The sequence below is a fragment of the Lissotriton helveticus genome, chromosome 12 (assembly GCF_964261635.1).
Source record: "Lissotriton helveticus chromosome 12, aLisHel1.1, whole genome shotgun sequence".
In the NCBI taxonomy this organism is placed as follows: domain Eukaryota; kingdom Metazoa; phylum Chordata; class Amphibia; order Caudata; family Salamandridae; genus Lissotriton; species Lissotriton helveticus.
Window position 1 is genome coordinate 301,911,557 of NC_136073.1, and position 23,344 is coordinate 301,934,900.

The 23,344-nt window shown below is 44.3% G+C and overlaps 1 protein-coding gene across 7 annotated transcripts in view; it reads right to left on the bottom strand.

Moving 5' to 3' along the window:
* The window catches only part of LOC144799146 (uncharacterized), a 224,904-nt gene that overhangs the window by 145,877 nt on the left and 55,683 nt on the right, over window positions 1-23,344 (bottom strand). For all 7 annotated transcript variants that reach the window (XM_078670362.1, XM_078670363.1, XM_078670361.1 and 4 more), the window contains one exon: window positions 14,129-14,209. In XM_078670362.1, the coding sequence (XP_078526488.1) occupies window positions 14,129-14,209 (81 nt within the window). The remainder of the gene's footprint in view (window positions 1-14,128; window positions 14,210-23,344) is intronic.

Genomic DNA, 23,344 nt, shown 5'->3' on the forward strand with positions numbered 1-23,344 from the left:
CAGGCTGTTAGAAGTCAGGGAAGCTGGGTCTTGTCGATCTCGGTCGCTCGAGTTCCGGCGGGAACTGCAACAAAGCAAACCGTTGGGTGCTGGATGGTGCCTGTTTGCACAGGGTGGTCACTCCTTGACCACAAGGGAGATTCTTCAGTCTTCCACGTCGAGTGGGATGTCGAAGGGTCCAGAGTTCTGTATCAAAGTTTCAGTCAGGATAATCTAATGCTCCTGGGCACAGCTCCTACCTTTATCCCAAATCAAGGGGCTGGATTACCTGCTTGGTCCCTCCTATGGGTGGGACCAGGGAAGGGGGTGGTTACACCCCTTTCCCTTTGTCCAGTTTCGCAGCAGAGCTGGGACTGGAGTGCCCAAACCGGTTTGACTGGATTTTGCATGGGACACCTTGTGTGCCCCAGGCAGGGTCTAGTTTCACTCGCCCTGCCTGCCTCAATCCACTATCTTCTGTCTGGGGTGGTGTAACACCTCCCTGTGACAGGTAACCTTTTGTCCAAGCCTCCCCTGCCAGAGTTTCAGTCAGCAGCAGGAGGCTAGACTGGTGTCTGTGGCAGCAGCATCCATTTTGTGATGCTGAGGCTCTGGTTAGTTTTAACCGCATTTAAGTAAAGTAACATGTCTTCTCCCTCTAAAAGGGTGGAATGCTACCCCCGTCGCCAGAACTGGCGAGGGGGTACTATTACAAAGTGTATGACACCGTACACGACATGTTTTGATAAAGCCAAACCAAAGTTAGCAATAACCGCGAGGATTATAATGCACTTAAGAGTATGTGGCATGGCAATACCCTGGAACAGCTATAAGGAAATGGTTCCGAAAGCTGCAGACAGGCTCAGCTCATGCTAGAGCACCATCTCACATAAAACCAAGCACTCTGCCTACAGGATTGTTAAGGCCTGCCATAGGAGTGACTTATAGGTGTATATGTGTCCAGATATAGGTTTAGATATAGGTATACTATATCTAAGCAAGGGGTGATTACACCACCTTGCCCCAGCTGAGTGATCAGCCAGTTATGTCAGTTTGGATTGCCAGCCAGGGGTGGCAAAAGATATGCTGCAGCCCCTGGTAGGCCTTGGATGCACCTATGCCCTGGGTACCTATAGTACACTGTACAGGGGCTGATAAGGTGACCCAATATCCAATTGTTATGCACCTAGGGTACATGGAGTCCATTTTAAAGAGAGAGCAGATAGCCTGGGACCCTGATTAGCAGGATCCCAGGCCAACTAAGTCGAAAACCAGCTAAACACAAGGCAAAAAATCTGGGGTAACCATAGTCCGGTATCCATCCTCCTACAAGAGTCTAGGCATAGGCCTGAGGAACTCCCAAATTAAATGCTAATAGACCCATAGGACCCCGAAGGTGCTCCAGAGGGGTACATAGCCCTATGGAATACTCCATACATCGCATTTAGATAATGCGAAGGATCTTGTCCCGGGCTTGGAAAAGGAGGATAGGCCCCAGGGACAGGCTCAGATGCAGGCGTTACCGACTTCAGGCCAGCCGGCACCGACAGTGGATCCAATGGAATCGCCTGCTCATCCGGCACAGGAACCTCTTCTAACCGGAGCCAGAGAATGTACCGAAGTCGGTGATGAAACCCTGAGTCTGAGATCGAACAGGAGAAACTGCAGGTGAAGCAGATTTCTCCGGAGAAGCTTGATTCGAGGGAGAAGGAGACACGAAGTCCTTACGGCGTTGATGGACTGTAGAAGCCAACTTCGGCGCCGCCTCTCTTATCAGAATATCGCTTCGAAGAGTGCCTCTTCTTTTTATGCTTCTTGGCTCTTGAAGCATGCCCAGACGTCGATCTCGAGCCCGATCTCGACCTGGAGCGAGACCTCCACCTTCTTTATCTTTTTACTTTCATTTTAGCCATGAAGAGCTTCGCTTCTCTTTCTTTCAAATCCTTTGGATTCATTTTCCTGCAACAGGCACATCCCTCGACGACGTGATCCGATGACAGACACTAAACGCAGTCTTCATGTGGATCAGTAATAGACCAAAGTAAGTTACAGTGTGCACAGGGACCACAGTCCCCAGAGGTTTGGCAGAGGTTAAAGTTAAATTATAACCTTACTCTCTAAAGTGGTAGCTTGGTCGAGCAGTAGGGCAGTAAGGCAGTATCAGAGGACAGTGTAAAGCATTTGTTGTACACACTCAGTCAGCAAATGGCTTCACACACTCAAGAACTGAACTCTAGGACAATTGTTTTGTATATAAAAATGTATTGTTGTTTATTTTACAACCACAAGTAGGTATCAAATACTTTCGCAGAATGTTATGTTGCACTTGAATACTTTCAAATAGCAATAGACTTTAGAATGCAATAGATACAATATGCAATATATACTTAACACAATAATAACATTGAGCTCAATGGGAAGTTTTAAGTAAATGCAATAAAATTTAACAGTAAGTCACATTTATTAGTGAAACCCAGCCAATGTTGCCCTATGGAGAAAGGAAAATACTACTTACCAGTATGCATCTGTTCTTGGCATGTAGAGCTGCAGAGTTACACACTATGCATAGATCGCCACCTAGTGTTGGGCCCATGATGTTTGCAGTTTGTTGTTGTCCTGACAAGTTCTTTGGAAGTCACGAGATAGGCGACTCCTCCTTTGGACCACACTGCGCATGGGCATCGGCTCCATCCTCAGATTGTTTTTCGCCATTAGGGAAATGATGGAGCTTTGCAAGAAAAAGAAGGATGTCCATGTAAGCTGTATCTAATTACAATATTACTGGAACAGACAAGGGCAGCCGGGGAGACAGGTGGGCGTGCGTAACTCTGCAGCTCTACATGCCAAGAACAGATGCATACTGGTTAGTAGCATTTTCCGTTCGAGGCATATGAGCTGCAAATTACACATTGTGCATAGATTGTATAGCAGTACCCACTCTTAGCGGCGACCACCCCTTTCTGTTGCAGTAGTTTGAAATAATGTTTTGAGAACACCCTGGCCCACATTAGCTTGTTGTTTGGTTTGCACATCTACACAATAGTGTTTTGTGAATGTGTGCAGTGTAGACCATGTAGCTTCTCTGCAGATGTCCTCTAGGGGAATGTTCCATAAAAATGCCATTGAAGCCCCTATTTTTCTTGTAGAATGGGCTTTAGGAGGAACAGATAACATGTTTTGCTTTGTGTGGTGGGGAGAAAGACACAAAAAGTTGTTTTGTCTTACGCAAGGGTTGTGTTCGCTCGATGTAGTATAGCAAAGCTCTTTTGACATCTAGGGTATGAAGAGCTCTTTCTGCTACCGTTTGTGGCTGCGAGAAGAAAACGGGCAGTTCCACAGATTGATTGAGGTGGAAGGGAGAAATGACTTTGGGTAGGAGTTTTGGATTAGTACGTAGAACAACCCTATTATGATGCATTTGCAAAAAAGGTTCTTGAATGGTTAGTGCTTGTGGTTCACTAACTCTTCGCAGAGAAGTAATAGCTACTAGGAACGCAACCTTCCATGTTAAAAATTGTAGTTCACATTTATGTAACAGTTCGAAGGGAGGTCCCAATAGCCGTGTGAGAACAATGTTTAAAATCCACACAGGTGAAGGTGGCACTCTGAGGAATTATTCTCTTGAGACCTTCCAAAAAGGCCTTAATAGCAGGCACTCTGAACAGAGATAGATGCTGTATGTTTGTTTTGCAGATATGCTGCTATTGCAGCAAGATGCAGTCTAATAGATGTGTAGGCTAAGCTACAGCTTTGGAGGTGCAGTAAGTATCCTATGATGTAATGAATAGACACATCTAAAGGATTAATATTATTGTTGTGACAATATATTACCAAGCGTTTCCACTGCATAACAAGCTCTAGCAGATGGGCGTCTTGCTTCTTTTATGACATTCATGCAGTCTGGAGGAAGGTTCAGCTATCCAAATTCTAAGACCTCAGGAGCCAAATCGCTAGGTTGAGCTGAGCTGGGTCCGGGTGCCTGATCTCTCCATGGTTCTGTGTTAAAAGGTGTGGAGACGGGTATAATTTTTGGTGCGGTACCACAGACAGTTTGTAGCAGTGTTGTGTACCACGGCTGTCTGGCCCATGTTGGAGCAACTAGGATGAGGGTTAGAAATTGCTTCTGTAGTTTGCGTACTACTAGTGGCACGAGTGGTTGAGGTGGAAAAACATACGCAAATTTGTTTGACCAGTTCATCCATATCGCATTGCCTTTAGATAGTGGGCTTGGATATCTGGTGGCGAAGCTTGGGCATTTGGCGTTTTCATGAGTGGCAAAGAGGTCTATCTGAGGCTGTCCCCACATCTGAAAGAATGGTTGAAGAACTTGCATATGAAGTTCCCACTCGTGGGTCTGTTGTGTCTGACGACTTAACAGATCTGCTATGGTGTTTTGTACTCCTGGAACATGTTGGGCTAGAAGGAATATGTTTTGAGTTATAGCCCAGCGCCATATGTCCTGAGCTAGTCGAGAAAGTTGCAGGGAGTGCTTTCCGCCCTGCTTCTGAATGTATCACATGGCTGTCATGTTGTCCGTGCGGACTAACACAGCTTTGTTTGATACTTGTTTTTGGAAAGCTTTCAGGGCTAGGAATATAGCTAGTAACTCCAGGTGATTGATATGGAGTAAATTTTGTTGGGGTGTCCACCTGCCTTGCATGGTGTGTTGCAGCAGGTGGGCTCCCCAGCCGGAGAGCGATGCATCCGCTGTCAAGACTATTTAGGGACTGGCTCTAGGAACGGTCGCCCTTTGGAAAGGTTTTTTGTTTTCCACCACTGCAGAGAGCGATGAGACAGACAGTCTGCCAACACTAGGTCTGTTAATGGACCTTGAGCCTGGTTCCATCGACGTGATAGGCACTCTTGTAGAGGGTGCATTTGAAGTCTTGCATGGGGCACTATGAAAATGCAAAAGGCCATCATCACTATGAGCTGCATGAACACTCGTGTTGGAAGGGACTGTTGTGGCCGAAACTTTGTGAGAAGAGTTTGCATGCTGGCTAACCTTACTGGAGTGGGATAAGTTAGCGCTTTTGAGGTGTATTGTAGCACCGAGGTACTGTTGTACTTTGGATGGTTGCAGATGAGACTTGGTGTGGTTTATTGTGAACCCCAAGTTGTGTAGCAGTTGGATTGTGGCATGAGTGTTCCACACACACTGGTTGTATGAGCCGGCTTTTATGAGCCAGTCGCCGAGGTACGGGAAGCCATGTATGTGCCGTCTTCGTAAATGTGCTGCCACTACTGTTAGGCACTTGGTGAATACTCTTCGTGCTGTTGTGACTCCGAATGGGAGTACTTTGAATTGATAGTGCTGCCCGTCTTTTACAAATCTGAGATACTTCCTGTGAGCCTTGTGAATGGGAATGTGAAAGTATGCATCCTTGAGATCTAGAGTAGCAAGGAGGTCATTTTGTAACAGGAGAGAAAGGACTTGGAGTGTGACCATGTTTAGCGGTCTGAGGTACAGAATAGGCCTCAGAGAGCCGTCCTTTTTTGAAATAAGAAAATATAGGGAGGAAACCCCTTTGTTTTGTTGGTGCAGAGGAACTGGTTCTGTTGAACTTTTTTCTAGCAGAGACATTACTTCTTGCTTTAACAGTGACAGATGTTCTTGTGACATTGGACGCTGTTTGGGTGGTATGTTGTGGGGGGGTAGGTGTTAATTCTAGACAGTAACCTGACTGAATAATTTGTCGTACCCACCTGTCGGATGTGATGTTGATCCAGGCAGGAAGGAATTGCTGCAGTCTTCCCCCGACAGGAGTGGAATGTGGGGGGGGGGGGGGGGGGGGGGGGGGAGTCATTGGGTAGGGGTGGAGGCAGAGCGGGAGTTGTTGGTTTTGCCTCTGCCTTTGTTATTGTTACCCCTATAACCCTTCTCTGGTAGCCCTTAGTGTATGTGGATTGGCTAGGGGTTTTGTAGGAAGTGGCGGGGCTTTCGGAGGAGTAGCCTCTTGTGTTGCCTCTGTATGATGAGCGACGAAAGGAACGTCTGGGAGCTTGCAGCTGCAAGGCTCCCATAGATTTTGCTGTGTCGCTGTCTTTTTTCATTTTGTCTAAAGACACATCAACATTAGGGCCAAATAAATGTGTCTCATCAAATGGCTGATTGAGGATGGAATTTTATACCTCCGGTTTAAAACCTGAAATGCGTAGCCAGGCATGTCTCTGCAAAAGGGTACTGGTATTGATTGCCCTTGAGGCAGTATCTGCAGCATATAGGGCACAACGAATGGTAGTATTAGTAATATTTGTACCTTCCTGTAGGAGTTCATTGGCCTTATTTTTATATTTGTCTGGTAGATGCTGCATTATGGACTCCAGTTCGCCATAAAGTACCCTGTCATATCTTGCCAACAACGCTCGGGTATTGGCAATGCGCCAAATGTTAGCTGCCTGTGGCGCTGTTAGTTTACCGGAGGTGTCAAGGAGTTTAGATTCTTTATCTGGTGGTGAGGCCTCACCTGATGTTTGTGAATTAGCACGTTTACGTGCATTAAACACTACTAAATAATCTAGTGGTGCTGGACCTTTAATGTAAACAGGGTCTGTAGGGGCAGCTTTATATTTTTTCTCAATGCGAGGGTTGAAGACCTGAGCCCTGACAGGATTTTTAAAAACCTCTGTTGCGTGCTTAATGACGCCTTTAAGCAGTGGCAAAATAGCAGTAGACCTTTGTGTGTTATCAAAAGTGTCTAAAAGGAAATCTTCCTCTACATCATCAGTGTGCATGTCAACCCCATGGTACTGGGCAGCTCTTTGGACTAGTAGCCTATAGTGTCCTCTGGTGGGGAAGGTCTGGAAGGATATATATCGTCTTGTGGGACGCAAGATACATCAGGGGTGTTATAATCATCCCAGGGATTAGGTGACTGAGGGGGGACTACTGGTCCCTGCTGGGTCATTTGCACCCCCACCGGTGTCTGAGTCTGTATCTACATCATCATCTGGATTAGTGGATGGTGTAGGCGAATGATGTGGTGGAGGAGGTGTAGGAGAAGAAACAGTATGGGGAGGTGGTGGAGAAGGGACCCTTAATGGAGAGGTTGCAATGTCTCTTATTTGGAGGAGGTGCTGGCGCTTCTAGTGGTCTCTTCTTGGAGCTAAGAGCTAGTTGGCCAGTCTTAGGATCCTTTACAAGAGTTCTTTGATGAGGATCTGGTGTAAAAAGTTCTTCCGTATAGGGTAAATCCTTTGGCGTCGACGTTTTCAGTTCCGGAGGTTTTTTCAGCACTGAGTCGGTAGCTGGTCTAGGGTCTTTTGGTTTAGAAGTGTGACCTTTTGAAATGTCTTTTACCGGATCATGTTTTTTCGGTTCCGGGTGTTTCTTCGGCTCCGAAGAGTGTGAATCAGGGCCATTAGGTGTTTTTTTTGTTTTTTTTTTTACTCGGCTCAGAGTGAGGTTTCGGCATCGCTGAGCCGCCGCCAGTCTTCGGCGCCTTGTGCTTAGATGTCGGAGCAGCGTTCGGTGTGGATGAGGCCCGAAGGCGGAGCGTGGAAAGCAGTCTCGGTGTGCACCTGGGCCCGAAGGTGGTGTGACCGAAGCCTTTTTTGAGGGTGTTGAGGAAGGGTTGGGGTCAACACTCGTATTTATGAAACGTGGAGCTGGAGTGATGTCCTCGGCGTCTGAGTCTTCGGCATCAGAGGGGCTGGAACTTTCTTCGGCGTGTTGTCCTGGCACGTCGACACACTCTCCAAAGAGGTCGTCAGGTATCGAAGCCGACCAGCGAGCCATTGTTCTTCGAGCGCGTCGGTCCCAAATCGTATTCTTGGAGCGGAAAGATGTACAAGCGGAACAGTCTTTGGCCTCATGCTCCGGTGAGAGGCAAAGGTTGCACACCTCATGTAGATTGGTGTGGGGAAACTTCGACCCACATTGAGGACACTTCTTGAATGGTGTCCTTTCCATGAGCCAGAAGATGAGGCATAGGTAGGCCCGAAGGCCTTCGCCGACACCCGAAGTGGTGAAGAATCACGTCGATGTGGAGCGCAATCGAAACAATACCGTCGAATGGGTGAGGATTGCACCCCGAAGGAAATTTGGTTCCAAACCGGAGCGCAGGAAACACATCCGAGCCCGATGGCGAAAAAAAAAAAAACAATCTGAGGATGGAGTCGATGCCAATGCGCAATGTGGTCCAAAGGAGGAGTCACCAATCTCGGGACTTCCAAAGAACTCTTCAGGACAACAACAAACTGCAAACATCCGGGCCCAACACTAGGTGGCGATCTATGCACACTGTGTAATCTGCAGCTCATATGCCTCGAATATCAATTTATCGGTCTTTGGGTAAGTACTCAGCTGGCAGAGTTAAGGTTCTGGAGGTAGAGTCAGGGGTCTCCCAGGGGGCAGCCTGGTGCAGAGTGAGTAGGCCCAATGTTAGCCTATGGCGGGTAGGGGGCCTTTGGTTGATGGCTGCTAGCAGGCAGGCCACACGGCTGTGGGAGCTGAGCTCCTGGTCACTTACACAGGGCAAGTGGAGAAGTAGGATAGGACAGATGCTGCACTTCCAGTGGCACTCTGGCAGCAGGGTGCTTTTAGGCAGTCGGGCGCCCAATGTATTTTGAAAGGGAAAGCTGCAAGACGAACGAAGGCAACAAACTCGGGGACGGAGATTCCTCAGGTGCGACCACAACTTGGAGAGGTAAGTTGAGAAGCTGTAGGTTAGGTAGCCACCCAGGAGTTGGGCACAGGGGTCCGTGGGGCACTTGGTGAAGGGGTGTCCTCTGGTGTCTGGAAATCTTACTCTCAGCTGGTCGCGGTTGGAAGGGGCCCTGGTTGGGAGGCTGCAGGTGTCATCAGGAGCATTAAGGAGGGTTCTTTGGTGCTGGATTGGTGGTCACAGTCGCCAGGGGGACGTCCTTGTGGTCTTGGTTCACTCAGGCACAGGCCGGGCTCGGCGGGTGTAGAGTGTGCTGGATTTGCGGTTCCTGGCTGGCACCAAGGGTTGTTGCTGTTTGAACAGAACCACTGCTCATGGGAATCCCAGTCTTTAGATGAGCAAGGCAGTCGGGTCCTTCGGGACTGTCGAGGCTGCTGACCACAGGAGACACCCATGGGGTGTAGGGCCTGTAGGGCTTCTAGGGCTGGGGCCAAGTCAGTTGGGGTCATCCTCTTGTTAGCAGTTGCACGGCAGGTCCTCTTTCTTCTTGTTCTACTTCTGGTTTCAAAATCGGGATCTGAAGAAGGAAGGGGTGTTACAGGTTGGGCAAGGGCGGGGACCAATGGGTCTCTGTCCAGGGGTGAGTACACCCCTATCCTGCCACTATCCAGAGGGAGGGGGGCAGGAGCCCAGCTCTGATTGGGTAGGGCTCCCCATTCTCAAAATGGCGAGAGCCCAAAGTTGTGTGCGTGTGGGCGGGGGGGGTTAAGGAGAGGGGGGCATCTCCAGAGGCACGGTAATGCCAGTGCCTGTTTGTTTCACAGCTGCACCACGGGCACGCGGGCAGCTGCAACGTGGGGCTATTTCTTTTGCTCCATGATGAGCAAGTGGCGAGTTGCACCCCAGCGCATTGCACACAGTGTTTTCGCTGCCAAGGCAGCCAGAAGGGCCCGTGGAAGGCCCTGCAGCTAAGAGCCCTGACATATGGGACAAAGGGCATTTGGGCCCCACAGAAGGCTAGTTGGCCTGGGGTCACTGTTGGAAGGGGGCAAGGCCCTAATGTGATGCCTACAGGGGTTGCATAATGCGCTTTATGCCTAATGTTATTGCCTAATGTGGTGATGCCTAATGCAAATGCTATGGTGTTTTTGCCCAAAGTGCTCCAGACATAAGCGTGTATGTTGCAGGTGATAATGCTAAGTACAGTATTGCACCAGTAGTTACTGGTTGTTTTATTGTAGCTACTTGTGCTTTGTGATGGTTCTGACAGTGGCCCGATTGGCCCTATCATGTATATAATCACCTGTAAATTATGACCAGAGTGCATATGTGGGATTATGATTCTAATGTGTTTTGGATAATACAAAGGCTATTTTTCATATAACCTTGTGTGGGATTTCTTTTCTGGTGTGCCTAGTATGTTGCGCAAGCGCTTTACACATTGCCTCCGGGATAAGCCTGACTGCTCGTGCCAAGCTACCAAGGGGGTGAGCAGGGGTTATCTTCAGTGTGTTACTCCCTTGCTCCGACTAGAATGGTGGCTTCTGCCTAGCTTAGGCGCTTGCCCTAGCCAACCAGAAATCCCATTTCCAACAGTGGAAATGTTAACACCTAATGTATTGATTTGTTAAGATTGTATTCAAATAATTGTATCCACCATACTACAGAATTACAAAAAATGTGTTAAATTTGTGCTTTCTTAATTCTGATATATCTGCAGTTCATTTAAACATTTTCATTTTGTTGTGCGCTGGAAAAAAAATTACATCGTACATCCTCCCTCCAGCACACCCCCAATACCCAGCACGATTGCCACAAATTCTCTCACTTTGAAGTCAGAGACTGCTATGTGAGCTCTGTCTTTGAATGCATAGCAAATGTGATAAGATTTAAAGGCAAGTTTACAGAAATGGAGTACCAGCGGAAAAAAAACAGTAAATAGGGCATGAGCCACAGAAGGGACGAACTGAAGCTGGACAGCTAAAACAAATAAAGCCAGCAAATAGAAAGCAAGCAAGCAAATGAGAGTTTCAAATCACGAAGCCAAGGGTAAGCAATGTGTGGAATGCATACCCAGGAAAGCTTCCCAAATGTCCAATATGTTGTTAGCAAACCAGACAGCTGTTCTGTCTAGTAGGCTCGGACCTAAAAAGCATGCTTTCTAAGTAAAGTTCTAATTTTTTGTCAAATTTGATGCAATTCTGTTCACTCTTTATTTCAGTATCTAAGAGGAAACTTTTCACTGGGAATGACCATGGGAAATAAACATTTTAGGTCCTTGTTTTTTCTTGGCCTCTGTTCGACGGTCGGAGCAACTCTTTCAGTGGAGGTGGATGATTCTGAAAATACCACTGGGATATAAACTTACAGCAAATGACACCACCCATTATATTACTTATACACTTCTTCTTTACAGATTTGTCAAAAGTCACCAAAGTTATTCTCACTGCGCACACACTTTGTTGGTTGTGATTTTTTTTTTTGGAAGAGTTTTATATAGCGCGAACTAGACCCGAACTGAATCAAGTATCAGAGCGCTTTACATAGCACCAGTTACGTTACATGAGGACGGACACACATTCATGTTAGGCACGGGGAGATTAAGTTATTTGCCCAGAATCACAGGAGCTTTTGGCTTTGTTACCGAGACTCGAACCCAGGTCCGAGGTCGAGCGCCCTAGCCGTTAGGCCAACTCCTCTCCCCAATTTCACATGTTAGTTTTTTTTTTTTTAATGGGACTTTTTCAAAACTCAGGAGTTTAAAAAAGACACAAAAATTCAGCACAAACCAGTGTTTTTGCTCTTCACAGAATGGTGGCACTCTTACCTGCTTTTGTTTTCTCTCAAAAACTATGTTTGCAAATGTGTCTATGCCCCTGAGAGTGCCCAAGCACTACCCTACTGTAGGGTACATGTGATGGTACAACTAGGCATATATGTGGATTTATTGTCCACGGAACAAAACACTTTTTTATATATTGCAAGTTTCAAAAGTGTTGAATAAAATTCTTGCCATTGTAAACAAAGTCCACACATTTTTTTAAAGGTCATCTCTAAAGGGATTGAACAGATTTCCACCAAACCAATGAAAGCACAGAGAAAATCTGCTCAGCGGTTTTTTCTGTATGTGCGAGTAAAATTTCCAATAAGCCGTAAAATTAGAATGCAACATTTTCTCAACTCATTAACTGACCAAGCCAACAATATGTGAATATTGGTGCAGATCCATACATAGTGTAAAAAGCTCTAGGCAAATGAAAGAAAAAAGACTTTCCAACAGAAAATGCAACTAAACTAGTACTACACAGTGGTAACTGTAGTAATCAATGCATATTCACATTTATTAGTGCACTGCAAAGGCTACAGTCAAGTTTATTACCAAAGTAGAATAAAATTCACATGAGAAAAAAAGTTTTACGGCTCAAATGTGTATGATACAATAACTTAAGGCACTGAACTCTCCCAATGGCCATGAGACAAAAAAAGTTATTTTACCTTTCTGCTCAATGTAACACATTGCAGTTAAGTTTTGGTTAAAAAATATTTAACAATTGCACATAAAACCCTATGATAAACCATATATGCAGATGAGCAAAACTTAACATGCTATTGCCATAGTGGAGGATGGGGCATCATGATCCACTTAAGGCTTCGCCTCTTGGGAGTCATAATCCCCAACACTCAACAATTTAATAAACAGCTTATTGGGGCGGGGGGGGGGGGTTAAATAACGCTGTGAGCCAACTAGAAAACGCACCCGTGCCATGTTCTGCTTAGGACCTTACATATTACATCACTCCTCGCATGTTAAATGACACCATAGTCCTATACAGCATAGTTACTCTGTGTGCATGCGTGGGTATATAGCATATAAACTGCACAGGATGTGTGATTGTACGTGTTTAAGCATGTATGGAGCAACATTTACAAATCAATGAAGTTTGAGGTGCACATAATACTCCATGTTTAGCATGGTAAAGGCTGAATGCACCTGATGTGGATTGCAGAGGTATGTTTCAAACCCTATTTGCAATAGATTGATCACCAGTGGATACCTGGTCACGGGCCCATGTTAAATAGTTTTAATACCGTAATATAAACAAATCCTAAGTAACAAAGACATTTATAAGGTGTGGAAGATTATTTCCAGAACTTTGCTTAAGATAAGATTTTGAGGCACTGAAGATTTCAGAATAATAGATAATGTAGAGGTGTCTCACTCAGATTGTTTATCTCACACTGGGGTTGTAAGCATAGCCCTAAGGTGCATGCTATTGTACCCATTTTAGGAATAAGTGTAGTGGATTTTACCAAACTGCGGAGGGTTCTTCACGGCGCCCAGCAGAAGGTACATTTTCAGTGGCAAACGCATACATGACAACCTCTTCACTTAAATCTGTGGATCATGTGAAGTCTTGAATAGGTAATCCGGTTATGGTAAATAGAGTACAAGCTCTTTTTGGAGGGTATTCAACATTTTCAAAAAGGGTAATCCGTCAGAAGTCTATAGAGGCATTATTTGTTAGGTAGGTGAATTCTAGTTCACAGAAAGGAACCTTCACCTAACGGTAGGCGACTGAACAGATATGCGTCCAGCATGTGATCAAAGGTTATGTCCATTATCACAATTCAAAACTTTCCATGGAGGATGCAAGATGTATGAACTTTTTTTGTAAAGTTTCAAGCAGATTCGTCAAATGGCACCAAAGTTATCAGTGAAACTAAAAAAGCACTTCATATAGAAATTGACCCAACTATAACTACATAGTGGCAACCGCCAATGTATAACATATACACACCCACGCTTCAATAAAAACAAAGCTATTAAAAAAAATGTTTAAAAATAAAAGCAAGATGGAACAGATTGTGAAAGGTCCTCAATGAAGAGATGTGTAATAAAGACTATGTAAGCTGGTAGGTCTTGTGGACAAACTGCCCATGTAAATTTCTTATTTAAAAATCTATCTACCTAAAGACGGAAAATGTATACAAGGTCTTTTAAATAAAGATATATTGTATTTGTGGCATGAGAGTTTAGGATGCAGTTTTAAGTTTAAGGGATTCGTGTCAGTTGAGAGTCTGCATGAGAAGGGTGACATCAACATGGCTGAAATACTCAACAGAAATGTGGATAAACACTAACATCAACACTGGTCTGTTATTTTATTACCTTCATTTATCCACGCTCCAACTAGAATGTTAACTAGCAAATACATCACCAAGAAAGCAAGTCTCACTGCGGATACAAGTCCTTCCCTTAAGTTGTCCAATTGAAGTTTTCTTTAGTGAACAAAAGTATGCCATTTTTTATTTTCACAGGATAACCAGTTAGCAGAAGGTAGGGGTCTTTATTTTCACTCTAAGCTTAAGTCCTCATAATAGGCATTTCAACTTTGTGGTTACTGAGGCACTGGGGGTCTAACGGAGGCCCTAAGAGTGTAAATTAATGTACCTCAGAGATAAAGGTATAAAGTTCCAGAAAGCAGATGCTCACTAAGGTATGCCATGAGAGAGAGTTGTAATACATATTTATTCCATTTTACCTGTTAACTTCTTCAAACTCCTTTGCATATCCATCTGGAACAGAGTAATCACTCTTTTGGTAAGGTTTGTATGGATTTATGCTGTAAAAATAAACAAAAATCAAATGAAACTATTCAGCTATACAAAAACATTATGCTAAAGAAAGCAACTTTCTTTTATGGTGCACTACAGTGAAAATCACACATACATATTTTATTTTTCTCCTTCAGGAGTTGAACCTCCCCCCAAGTATCTGTGTCAACTGCTCAGTGTCAGTAGTCTATGCTACACCACGCTATTTAAAATGGAGATCAGGACTAGGAAAAAACATGGTTCCTTACCTTGAACATAACTCTGACCAGGAAATATACCTCCACTCGTGTACACTTAACTAAGGTAAAACGATTAAACAATTATAGCAGAGCGGTGGGACATCAACCAGCACACATTTACTAAGATAGCCACCAGAACCCAATGCTATACTTCTTACCACACTTCCCTAAATAACTTCATCACACAAAGAGATTTCTATCTAACATCCAACAAGAAAGCCTGTCTCATCCTCACCTGTAGGTACCCAAACTTTGCTCTCCAACCAACCAAATTACTACAACACAGCCTCAAATATAAACCACATATCTTAAAACATTAAGTCTAACCTCTCTAAGCTCTTACTCAACCACTGAAAGAACCTAATCCTCAGAGTTTAGATAATACATTATCCAACCAATTACAGACACTGTGAAACTCACAACCTCCCATAAAACAAAAGACAACAATACTCCAGACTAGATTTACTTTCCTTCAGCAGCCTAACAATTCGCATAACATGCACACTAACAAGGAGTATCCAACAGGGATTAAGCTTTCCGGCTTGCCCTTCCCCACTCAAAACAGAAATGCTCCTCATTTTCTTCTGTAGCCCACTCATTTAAATTCAGTTCTCATATCTCAATGACAACTCTAAAAATCACTAATATCATCCAGTACTACCTAAGCAGCTCTGCTCAATCTCCTGCACTGCCTACAGGCAAGATCATAGAGTACCTTACAACATATCTGTGTAAAAGGGCAATGCAAAGATGGAGAATGCAGCCTATCTGAATGCAAACTGCAGAATTTGTTTTTTAATTAAAAAAAAAACATTTGAAATTAAAAGAGCACTGGTGCAACCCTGATATTACCTTCATTAAATCAATATTAACAAGCATTGGCATAGCCAATAGGTCTAACCTTTGGGACCTTATAAGAGTTTAAGAGTTTAGCCAGCAACGCTTGTTATTAACTGCCATGATTCCTGCACCTTTATCCATTCGGAATAAGCCCAACCAAAATAAAGCTTCTGAATAGCATTTTAAGGTCACTCACCCACTAAAGCAGGGCTACTTTTAAAGGTTGCTGGACGACCCTTCAAGGCCTTTGGCATGTGATAGTTCCAGCTCCTTTATGATCTTCTCTTAATGTCAATATGCCATATTAGCTCATAGCTCTATATGGTAATACTGTCGGACTCGCAGTTCTTGTAAATGAAGGTTAACCACTTAGGTAACGGCGCACATTTTCGCGCTATACTGAAGGTTCTATCGAGTGGGCAGGGCCGTGACGGAGCGGTTCCGTCATAAGCACAGCCTAACCGGCGCTCATGACGAAACCGCTTCGTCATAAGCACCGAAGGGGTTAAGCCAGTGGACCAATTCACATTACCTATCATTTCTGCATGCCTTTATATTTATATTCCCCATGGTAGTGGGAAAAAATAGTTTCAAAAAGCTTTTGTGGTTATTTCAACAACCACATAAAGCAGCTCTTTAGAGTTTGATTTTTCTACTTAAATTTAACTGTTTACCTGTTGCCTAGTCATCCTGAATTTCGTTAGCAAACACTGGTGGTAACCATGAGCCATACCGTCATGCTTTTCTTACTATAGCCCAGCACCGTGCAACAATTTTGTTTTTCCAAACCAACCGAGCTAGTTATTTTATTTTTCAAACTTGAAGCCTTGCTTAATTATACATGCAGGCTGTCTAATGCTCACCACTTGTTAACACAGTAACCAGTAAAAAGTAAAATATTTCATTTCTTTTTCACTGGATTTGTCATATCATTCCTACTTATTTCTAGTGGCAGAAAGTTCAAAGAGGAAGAATAAATCTGATGATGTGTGAGCGTTTAGTGGCGGTGGGAAGAAATACCATGATCGGTGAGCACGGTCAAGCAAGTACAGAGGGGGTGGGGAGGAGGGTTACAGGCTACATTTCAAGCCATGACAGGAGGGGGAGGCAAGCAGCGATGAGGCAAGCAGCAACGGGGGTTGGAGGGAGGATCATTCAACAGACCAGTACAGGGAAAGGGAGAAAGCAGCAGCAAGAGGGAGGTAGTGGGAGGGACTGCGAGAAGGAACCACGAAATGCAGGTGTGGGTGGGAGGAGACGGCCTGCAAAATGATGCAGTCTTATGAAGTGGCCAAGACAGAAATGCAGACTGCCAGACTTCAGAAGAAGGAAGCAAATTCCAGGGGATTTCACAGAATAAAACCACTACCGTCTGTGGTGCCGACGGTGGAAAGAGCAGCATTATCTAAGGGAGCCCTTAACCAATAAGTATTGTTTGATAAGGACTGCCCAGTTCAACAATGAACTGCTTTATAGTATACTGCGAAATAAACAAGCAAGATGGATTCAAGTTTTGGCTGGCAATAGGGGTTTTAAATAAGGATTTCTTGTAACCGTTTAGGAGCAACAGATAGACTTCCCAATGGTCATACCACAGAATGGCCACAACATGGTATATTCCAGAATTTAAAATTTAGTCGCTAATATTCAAAGTTTACATAATTGACATTCGAAACCCGAGCAGCTTGGAGTTCCACCCACACCCCAAGCAGGCATAGCCAAATTACGTGCCTGACCGAGGAATTCCACAAATGTATTCGCACAAACGTAGGAGATGGCTGGAGCAGGCAGAACAGTCATTAAAACACTCACCAATGATTGAAGCAATCGCGAGCAAGAAGTTCGGCCGTGACCGGGAGTTGTGCGCGCGCAAAAAGTAAATACAAGCACGAAAGTGCAAGCTCATTGAGGCACGCAAGGCTTAATGAGCCCAAAAAAGTTAAAGTGATCGCGCTGGAAGGGAGGCAGATGCGCATGTGCACGCTCGCGTGAACACAAACGCTAGGCCACCTGGCAGCACTTTGAAAATCCCGATACTAAATGTCTCGGAGCAACGCATGCGCCGGCTCAGCGAGACCTAAAAAAGGTGAAAAGAAATTATTTCCTAAATGTTAAGATTAAATCTGGTAAATGCCATAGGATCCCTACACGTGGTGGTGACTATTCAAATATTTAGGTCTGCCACTAGAGATCCCACGATGGAGAAGAGAGTCTATCAAACCAGCTGTCCTATATTCAGGGATCCAAGCTATCAAATAAGGGGAAACCATGGGACTTATTTATTTTCGGTCGTGATTATTTCCTGTCTTAACATCCGGCACTAACCCCCTGCTTCTGTAATCACTACTTTGAAATATACAGAATCACCTACTCAAAATGACGATGCAAGGGTTCAGAAACAATTTGAAATACATGAAAACCCCAAAAGTCAGGAACTCCTCTTCAAAGGATTAAGAAAGCAAACCATTTAAAAAAGAATCATCCTATTGCAAGTGATAACCAATCGCTTGAATGAGACCATACTAAATATGAAATGCAGAATACAAAAACATTTTTTTAAATGAGTCTCGCCAATACTTTTACAGCGGGCCACCATTTATTTTTTAATGATGTACAAAATTAGTTAGAGTTTCAATCTACTCAACATATATCTCATCATTGGTTGAAGTGACGCAACATTGCTAAGTTTCCTGTTTCACTTGACTACTACAGACAGTATGTCAAGTCACATTAGGATTATTTTATGTACACGAGACACTGCATTACACCAGGAGCCATGCTGCCACGCCCAGCACCCCCCTACCCGCCCAGCTATGTTTCAAAATAGACTTCAAAATAGCCCTCAAAATGGTGGCGACTGAAAAATGGGCTTCACTTTGCATCCAGCACAGAGGGGTAGTAGAGTTGGCAACGAGGAGCACACCTCCTATTCTCACTTAGTTTTACTGCCGGTTCTCCTGCCAAAAGCAGGAGTTTGAACCTGGGGCTGCCATCTGCTGCTTGCAGCAGAGGCTGGAGTCGCATTACGAAGGTAGCAAGGCCCTTCAAACTTTCCTCGTGTGCACTGTGCCGGCATGTGGGAGGTGCGACTCCTCCACCCAGTATGGGCTTTGTTTCTGGCCTCAGAGAGCAAGGGCTCTCACCGCATGGGTCCAGAAACATGTCTGGTGATGGCAGGCTGCCGAAAGCCAGTCAGACAACACCAGGGTTCGTAGGTTTTTGTGGGCACCGCTGAGGTGGCTTCTAGGTACATGTTCTAATAAAGCCAACACTGGCATCAGTGTGGAATTATTAAGAGGAGTTGTGCGGTACCAAACACTCCTGGTTTCAGTTAAGCCATCATGGTGCTGGGAAACTCAAGTTGCCGAGTTTCTAGCCGATGTACACTCTATTGCTTCCATGGAACGAACATTAACAATAGACTTAAATATTGTAGGGGCATATCTGCCCATGCAGATATGCCTGCACCCTGCCTTAGGACTTGTAAAGCCCGCTAGAGGTGTGACTTGCCTTTACCTTAGACAGTGCTGCTTGACATGGCACACAGGCAGTGTGTCATGTTGACTTTGCCATTTTTCTCTGCACCAAGGCATGCAGGCTGCAGTGGCAGTTTGCATGGCCTTGGTGAGCGGTCACTAGGGGACCCTCCTCTGTCCCAATGCCCTGCGTACCAGGGGTACCATTACTAGGGAACCCCTCGTAGGCAAGGGTGTGGAATTTAATAAAATATCTATTTGTCCATGGGGCAAGTTGCTTCACAAATCTACTTGTCCTGTAACAAAATCCACTTGTCCCTTTTGTTCCATGTAATGGAGGAACAAATTATGGCTGCAATCCTATTATATAAGATCTCGGATACAGCCTCTATGATTATGCCAGGCTCATACCATAGTAGGGTTTGAATACTAGCCATTCCCTTATGCTGCCACGTTTCCGCAGATCTACATGCTGGGGCTGAAGGTATTGGTAAGCAATAGTTCTGGGGTTGGAATGCCTTTTTGAGTCTGTGCAAACCTACTAACTTGCATGTTTTAAGGATTTTCATCAACCCTTCTCTAATCTTTTCCCATACTGAGCAAGGTTGGACCTAAACTACTGGCAATAGAAGGTGTGAAACTTCTTCCAGGGTTGGGAAAAAAAGTCTTTAGAGGGAAAGTAAACTTGCAAACACTTCGATTTTCGAATGAGCAAACCTACACATGCACATTTACTCATGCTAAAATGCAGTTCACAAATATTTTCTAGGAGTACTGATTCTCGGCCTACTTATACAACTTTCGTGAATTCACAAAGTTACATATCTGCACTTAATACAAGGACGTATACCATGAGTGCCCTTTTTTTAGAAGGTCTTTAATAATTGGACCCGTGATCAGGTCTGGTGTGAACCATAGCCTTTTGCGTTTACTAAAATTCTGCCTCTCTCTCTCTCGCTACGTCTATCAGCTGGCTTTACTGTGAGTGACAGCATTCTGCTCTTTCACAAGGAGCATATCAGCACACAAAGTAGCTTGGTTCACTGCCAGGAACTACTGTGGCTATGTGTGCTTTATGAGGCCAAAACTATTCCACCAAATAGGCAACCTCCCTTTTCTTTCAAGGACAGGGTAGGGTCCACTCCACTTGTCTTGGAGGGCCCTAGGTGCCATAGGCTCCAGTAGTAAAACCCACTGCCATAGTTGGAACTTAACCACAGCAGCATTATTAGTCCTACCATTGAGTCTTGAGCTCCTGGCTGGTTTGAAAGTATTGGCTTGCTTTTTTCATGTACTCGGCCATCCTGGTGCGAAGATCAAGCACATAATCCAGTAGGTCTTGTTCTAGCTCTCTAAATGGTTTTTCCCATCCTTCCTATCTTCACAAGACTCTGAGGACCCAATTAAAGGATGCCCAAATAGAAGTTCTATGGGGGAGAACCCCACTCCCTTCTGTGCTACTTCTCTGTAGGCAAAAAGCAGACATGGAAGTAAGACATCACATCTCCTACTGAGTTTCTCAGGGAGCCCATGAAATATGCCTTTCAATGTTTGGTTAAATCATTCAACCAGGCCATTGGTTTGTGGGTGGTATTGGGTACTGAACTTGTAAGTCACTCTACACTCCTCCCACATGTGTTTCAAGTATGCAGACATGACGTTTGTACCGCTGTCTGACACTACCTTCTTAGGGAAACCAACCCTGGTAAAGATACCAAGAAGGGCCTTGGACACTTCAGGGTCAGTGGCTGACCTATGGAGAATAGCTTCAGGATACCTAAAGGCATGATCCAATACCACCAGAATACATCTGTTTTCTAAGGCTGTCTGACTGGGTGTTCCAGCCTCCCTGAATCGGATTCTATATTCCTCAGTGCTGAATCCAAAGCCCTCAATTAGAGTACCCTTCATGAGGTCATAAGATTCCGCCTTTTCTCACTGAGTGCCAGGAGTTTATCCCTGCACTTTCCAGAGAACACTTCACATAGGATAGCACTCCACAGCTTCCTGTGGACAAGTCTTCTAACACCTCACATGGTGGGAGTGACATTGCACTCCTAAACCAGATGCACAGCTTAGTCCTTGTTGAATAACAAAGGTATCTCAATTATTCAATGTTGATTAAACTTTATTAACAGTATTCAATGATTTCTTGATGCTCAATCCTGGTTTGACACATGGGAGGCGTTTTATATATGAAAGTTTCTAATGCAGCAAATATGCAGATCCAGGACTTTATTTCACTGCATTGAATACTGTTAATAAAGTTTAATCGCAAATGAATAATTGAGATAACTTGGTTATTCAACAAAGACTTAGCTGTGCGTCCCGTTTAGGAGTGTGATGTCACTCCCACCATGTGATGTGTTCGTAAGGGCGTGGTCGAGGCAAACCACAATAATCTCCGGGCTGCATGCAAAAAGCTTACGCAATGGATAAAGCTCTACAGAAAAATTCAAAAGATGGTGTGCATTTCTTCACTTTTGTTATGGTATACATTGCTTGCCTATTCAACCGACATGTTGCACCCTTGGATCATTATGAAACCGCCGGAATTCTAATTGGACACATGCAAGACGTCTCTCAGGAGTGGAAGCTTATGAACTACGTTTTTCAAGGGCCATATTAAAGAACTTTCAGCTGGACAAATTTTAAACTTGACTTTTAGGTGCTAAAAGAAAGTTTTCTGGTAGAAATGTTTGATATTTTTGTCAAAAGTGTCACAATGCATAATAAACGTTTAGTTTAATATCAGAGGGTGGGCGGTGTACTCGATTAAGATGTTTAGGTTTCTGTAAAGATCGAAATTGAATAATTGAGATACCTTTGTTATTCAACAAGGACTAAGCCGCGCGTCCGGTTTAGAAGTGTGATGTCACTCCCACCATGTGATGTGTTCTTAAGTGCGTGGTCGAGGCAAACCACAATAATCTCCGGGCTGCATGCAAAAAGCTTACGCAATGGATAAAGCTCTACAGAAAAATTCAAAAGATGGTGTGCATTTCTTCACTTTTGTTATGGTATACATTGCTTGCCTATTCAACCGACATGTTGCACCCTTGGATCATTATGAAACCGCCGGAATTCTAATTGGACACATGCAAGATGTCTCTCAGGAGTGGAAGCTTATGAACTACGTTTTTCAAGGGCCATATTAAAGAACTTTCAGCTGGACAAATTTTAAACTTGACTTTTAGGTGCTAAAAGAAAGTTTTCTGGTAGAAATGTTTGATATTTTTGTCAAAAGTGTCACAATGCATAATAAACGTTTAGTTTAATATCAAAGGGTGGGCGGTGTACTCGATTAAGATATTTAGGTTTCTGTAAAGATCGAAATTGAATAATTGAGATACCTTTGTTATTCAACAAGGACTAAGCCGCGCGTCCGGTTTAGAAGTGTGATGTCACTTCCACCATGTGATGTGTTCGTAAGTGCGTGGTCGAGTCAAACCACAATAATCTCCGGCAGCACGCAAAAAGCTTAAGCAAGGGATAAAGCTCTACAGACACATTAAAAAATGGTGTGCATTTCGTCACTATTTTTATGACAGGTCAGCTAAGACAGGCCCTCCTAAAAGAATTTGACAATTTTATTAATAAACTGCATGATTACTTAAAATCTTTACAGTATAAGATAAAAAGAAAGAAAGACACATAAAAGTGAATCTCACTTTGAGTTAAAATACTAACATGTTGGTCCTGATTAGCTGTCCAAAACAGAGTTCTTTTAAAAAGAGTGAAGTATAGGTTGCACCAATGTTTCCCAGCTGATAAAGGAGACCCGTGAAAGTTCAGTAGAGTAAATATATATGCACCAAGGGCAGTAGACGATGGATGGATTCCTCGTAGATCTTTAAACCAGCCCAGGTTGGATGACTGGGGCCGAGGGCTTCCAGTTACTTTGCAGGCAATGCCGTTATGTGGGAAATTAACCACTTGGTGCTATCACCACCCTCAAAGTATTTTGGACACTCCTTTTGGGGATTCTAGGGTCAAATGATTGACTTCCCTCCCTATTTATTATTGTGCTGCCACCAATTTCTCAACAGTGAGGGACATCACTTCTCAATCAAGTGGTACAGAAAATGTTGAGTCATGTATCCCAACGCTGCACCACCAATGTAGGAAGCTGGCTATATTATGTGATATACCAATAATTGGTTATATCATGTAAAGAGTCCGGCGATTCCTCCAGAGGTGTACAGGGCTTTGTATGCAAATGTATGTTTTTTTTTTTTTTTTTTACAAAAAAATAAAAATAGAGGAGGAGCTTGGCGGGCATCCGTGATGGCCGCTTGAGCACAGCGCTCTCCGGACCCTCGCCGCTCCCGGCGATTTATCCTGACTAGATCCTGATTTCTTGTAAGAATTCAAGTAGAGGACGTTTGGCTGATTACCCTGGCACTTTTCGGAATTTGCTTTGGATCTCGTACTCCTGAGCTACGGTGGTCTGAACTTTTGGGCTCCGCCCTTGAGGTGCGCCCGGGACGGGGTGCAGTTCTGTGGCCGTCCTGGAATTGAACAACAACGGCAGGAGATCTGGCCTTGTGAGACCCCCTTCCTGAGTTTCGGTTTCGATTCTGTCTCG